Here is a 5052-nt window from a genome sequence, read left to right on the forward strand (position 1 = left end):
GCTCGGGGCGCCTGCGCCGCGCCTGCCCGCCCCCGGGGAGAGCGCGGGAGAGGCGCCGGGAGCTCTTTCTGCCGGAGCGGTGCCCTCCGCCGGGCAGTGCTAGGGGTGTTTGTAGGCATAGGGGTGCGTCTGCTTAAGCGATATAGTATCTGGGGCAGTTTGCTGGCTTGTGGTACAGGGTTAGTCTCGTGTTGGGCTGTAATGCGGGTTATTAATCTGCTGGGAGTTTCCTGAACTCAATCTGGAGGAAAAGTGCAGAGCAGTAACGGGATTCTGCCGTACCCGCCGAAGGGAGCGAGGCCGCTCTGGGGAGCGATGCCGCATCGCCGTGCAAACCTTGGCAGCGTCGGCTCTTGGGACGGAGCGGGCGAGTCAGGGAGGAGCCCGGGCACCTGCTGCTCCCGCCGGGGCTCGGCAGCACGCGTCTTCCCAGGCCTCGCGCTTCTGCGCGAAGGAATGAAGGAGGCTCTGGGAGGAAAAACGCATCGTGGTGACACTGTTAACGCAGCCCTCGCAGGCATTTAAGAGTTTTGTGTCTCTGTTCCCCATAAACGGCAGATTGGCAGAGACTGAGTGGCAGCTAATTTAGGGAATCATTCTGGGTAAATTGTAGTTGATGTCCTGAAAAAGAATTTCATGCATTGCTATTAAAGGCAGTGCTAATAAAACTTTGCGGTTAATAACTATTATCTGTTGAATTCTCATGGTATTATTAGAAGAGGGCAGGGTCCAGCGTACTCTAAAAATCCAGAAAACATATGGAAGGTACTGAGTCTCTTGGATTTCTTGTAGTTCTGATCCTCTTCTTTGTCAGTCACACAAACTCCCATCCCGCTGTTGATTTCCTTCTGCTGCTGTTTTTCGCGGTTTTCCTTGCGGAGGTTTCCATGAAATGCCCTCCCAGCTGAAGTTACGGAGCTCGCTCTCCACGCCCAGAACTGCCCCAGCCGCCGCGTTGCGCAGTACCCATGGGCAGCGCGCGAACATGAAGACAGATTTAGTTATCAGTCGTTACAGGGAACCAGCGAGCTCTCTGCCTGCTGATACGAGTAAGCCACTACCAGCACACTTTGCCTCCCCGCGAACTCTGCCATTTTGTCAGAAGGAATGAGGCCATTGGGGTCCGCTCGCATGTAACCCAGTTGTCACTGGACGTACCGCTGTGGTTTCTGTTTGGTTTGGGGGTAGAACAGTAAAGATGAGCGTGTGGTGTGTACGAAAACGTACGCTAATACATCGATGCCGTGCAACGTTACACTTTGTTGCACCTTGGATAAAGGGGATTTCTTTCTTGTAATATTTTCTAAGAAATGCATCCTTGGAGTGGGAAAATTCATTCTGGTTCAGGAAACCTGTGTAAGGCCTAGGTATCCTTTAAACCATGTTTTACGCACTTTTAAATGGCAACGTGAATGGGGCATGCAGCTGGTATGTGGTCTCTGCCCTTGTCTGAAGCCTGTTTCTATTTCTGGGTTCATTCTCCGGTGTAATGACAAAGGTACGGTAGGTGAACGGGACTGTACGCAGTACGTTTCAGAAGGTCCAGGTTCTGTGGTTAGACAGGAACCCTGAATGGGGATAAACTGCTCACCTGGAACGGTTCAGAGCTTGTCTTTAGGGGTCAGGCCCTCAGGCTGGAGGTGAGAGTAATCTACAAAATAATTCCGTGAAGATATGCTAATTCAGATCTCCAATTATCAGGCCAATTTTGGCTTAGAGAAGCAGAGACTTAAATGCGTCAATTCTATCAGTTTAATCTTCCCTTTGCTATAATCAATACACTAAGGTTATAGGAGGTAGGGAAAAGAATGGGAAGATTTTGTGTAATTTGAACGAGGGAGGCTGTTACCGTAAATACTACTTTATTGTCCAAACTGCACAAAACGCTGACACATAGAGTATTTTACATAGAGTAAAATAAAGGCAGGAAAAAAGAGCTCTCAGTAGCAATTATCAGACAAATCAAGTGACAGCCTCCCCTATTAGCTGGAATAATTTGAGTTATTGGTTAAAATGTAAAATGCAAGTCTTTGCATATTTAACATGTCTCTCAATTTTTGTTTCTGATTCCCAGATCTATTATAAAGTTATTAAAGAAATTGAGCCAGGAGAAGAGCTCTTGGTGTATTTGAAGGAAGGTGGTTATTCACTTGGGAACATGGCGCCCAGCATGGAAGGTAAGGCCTCGTTTTGCTAGATAGGACCTTTTTGCACCTCTCACCAGCAAACTAGGAATGTTGAGAACCTCAGTTAGTGCTGAACTGGGACAAAAACCTGATCCAGTATCTGCCCCTTCTGTAACTGTTAATATTTTATGCTTATTTTCGCTCTTTCTCTGGTGAGAATAGCTGTCTTAGTCAATGACAGCAAGCAAATTTTTATTAACTTCAAGGCATGTAACAGGTTAATTTGCTTCTTCTCTTTGAGGAATGTTGTGGTTTTGAATATGTTTGGAGGTGCCTTTTTAATTCCCAGGGTCACCGTGTTTCTTTGGGTGTAATAAAAATGGGCCAAACCATTCCAAGGCTTGCAAAACACTGGTCTTTAGAGCTTTAGATTACACGGAAAAGGAGGATCCAGGCAGAGGATGGAAGAGTCGTCACGAGAATTATTGTTGCTAGAACATAGATACCTCTGAAACCCCGAAATGATGCGGTGAAGGCCAAAAGCATGATTATTTTTAAAAGAAAGGTCACATTTTTATTACTGCAATGTCTCTCCTGCCTTGCAGTGGGTTGGTATTGCAGGACAAGGTGCATAGCTCAAATAGGCTCCCAGAGGGAGAAGTTTCCTTAACTGTGTAGCGCGTGTGGAGCAACCTGAAAGACTAAGCCTTGTTCACTTCTTCGTATATTAGCATAACCGTTTTCCCCTAAATACCCTGCTGTTAATTACCGAAGTTCAGTCATCACACAGACTGTCTAAAAGACCATGATGCTTTCCAGGTTAAGTGAGTGTTTTCTAGTAAGCTAGGGCAAGGAGCAATGCACTCAGATTTTGGGATTCTCTTCCGTACACCAGAATGTGTCTGTGGAATGGCAGTGCAGAGAGGGATGGGGAAAGAGAAAGAAAAGGGAAGACTTTGAGTCCTTATTCCTTTTTCACGGTGCACAAAGATGGCTATGAAGTACTTACCTTTTTAATAAGAAAAAGCATGGAGCCTTCTGCTTGTTATCCTGTTAGATTGTTGAAAGCTTTGGGTTCAATTTTAGTTTCACAAAGATCCAGAAACACTTGGTAGCGAAGAGGAAGAATGGCCAGAATTGCCACAGTAGGATTACGCATCTAATGCAGGGGTTTGGGACGGAAGCACAGACTGCGCTGATGCGCTGAAGAGGCTGTTGCAGGGCAGCTGGGAGGCGTCGTTCCCTGGGGACAGGTTGCTGCCCACCTGCTCTTTGCGGGGTCCTTGCATGCTTCTCTGTAGTAGCTGTTGCTGGCTCTTGTCAGCGACAGGAGAGCAGGTTAGCAGGACACACGGCCTGAAATATTCTGGCAATCTGAGAGTGTCGCCGGGATTGTTTTTTTCTTTGTTAGAGTGGTGTTCTCAATGTTCATCTGAGACTCTGACTGATGTTTGGTATCCCACCCCTTTCACTGCAAGCGACAGAGCCTGTCGATACAAGCACTCTGTGCAGTGGAAGTGATCTCTCAGGAAAACTAGGAAAGATGTGCCACACCATTCCCAAAAACATTGTAAAAACAAGGCAACAGCACAGACGTATCTACAGTAATCAAAAACTGTACAGAATCTTATTTTTAAATGGTTGTTTGCAAGTCCAAATCTTTTCCCGAGATGAGTGCAAAACCCTATCATCACAGAGCACTGCAGAAACCTGACCTCATCTGACGTACATTGTGATCCTGAAATGAAATGAAAATCAGCCTGGACGTGCAATGTTCTGCCCTATTTTATAGGGTTCTTAGTTTCCTCGACATTTGGTGACAGTGAAAGTTAGAGAACAACATAAAAGGTACATGAATTTTCTCAAGTGAAGAGATTATTGGGGCATATTACTTATGTCTTTTTCTGTTCATTCGTTGAACGCAGAGCCTGTTGCAGGTTTTGCCTTATTGTTTGATGACTAATTTCTGTAAATGTGTTCTCACCTACGAGTCTTTTTTAAGCTGTTAGTTGGAAATACTGTTCTACATAATTAATGGCTGAAATTTGAGTTGTCTCACCTGGACATGCTACAATACATTTATTTTCTTTTACCTGTATATGAATATAATTTTCAGATTCAAATTTGTAGTGAAACTCTTTAAGAGTATACATACAATATTAGTTATTCAAACAATTAGTTTGAAATATTTCTGAAAAAATGGATGGTTTGAGGATTAGTGCTGCTGAAAGCTCTTCTGCTGGAGGTGCATGGGTGAAGTGAGTGAACAGGCAGTGTGGTAGCTGCTGTCTCGCTGAGATGTCAGGTTTGGGATCATTTTTTCAGTGTTCTGCCCCCCAAAAGTTAATAATTTTATTGAGACCAACACACAGAGATGAATAATTTCTGTATTCACAGTGATGGAGTAACACATACATTTTTTTTGATGTCAGGAAGAAATCAGAAAGAAAACTCACCACTGTTCTGCATTTCTGTTTCTAATAGGCTTTTATTTGAACAAGCGAAAAGTGCTCCTTGTTTTCCATCTTTGTCATTGTGCAACATTTATCTGTATCTTCTTGGTAACGTCTAGTGCTTTTGCCACATAATTGCTCTCAAATTATAATAGGCCAACATTAAATATTTGACTTCTTAATACTTTTTACTTTCAGTAATGCTATCTTCCTGCTGCCTCGCACCCCCATTTCGATTCTGAATTAACAAGAAAGAAAATGCAAAATTGTTCCACACAAAGATAATTATCATAAAAATCTTTTATCCAAACCCCAGCCAAACACAGCAGACCCCTTATCACTGCAGGAATTTTGAGTAGGGCACTTGAACTCCTTTGAGATTCAAGTCTGGTAGATTAGCATGTAGATGCCACATAATTGTGTTCCCCTTGGTTTCTCTGAAAGCTATTAGGCACTGATTTATTTTTCTGTTA

The 5052-nt window shown here is 44.1% G+C and overlaps 1 protein-coding gene across 1 annotated transcript in view; it reads left to right on the plus strand.

The window, feature by feature from the left end:
- The window catches only part of PRDM16 (PR domain containing 16), a 350772-nt gene that overhangs the window by 305693 nt on the left and 40027 nt on the right, over positions 1-5052 (plus strand). Inside the window, exon 5 of the mRNA XM_009320544.1 lies at positions 2075-2177. Within this exon, the coding sequence (XP_009318819.1) occupies positions 2075-2177 (103 nt within the window). The remainder of the gene's footprint in view (positions 1-2074; positions 2178-5052) is intronic.

This window comes from Pygoscelis adeliae, unplaced genomic scaffold (assembly GCF_000699105.1).
Source record: "Pygoscelis adeliae isolate BGI_AS28 unplaced genomic scaffold, ASM69910v1 Scaffold213, whole genome shotgun sequence".
Taxonomy (NCBI): domain Eukaryota; kingdom Metazoa; phylum Chordata; class Aves; order Sphenisciformes; family Spheniscidae; genus Pygoscelis; species Pygoscelis adeliae.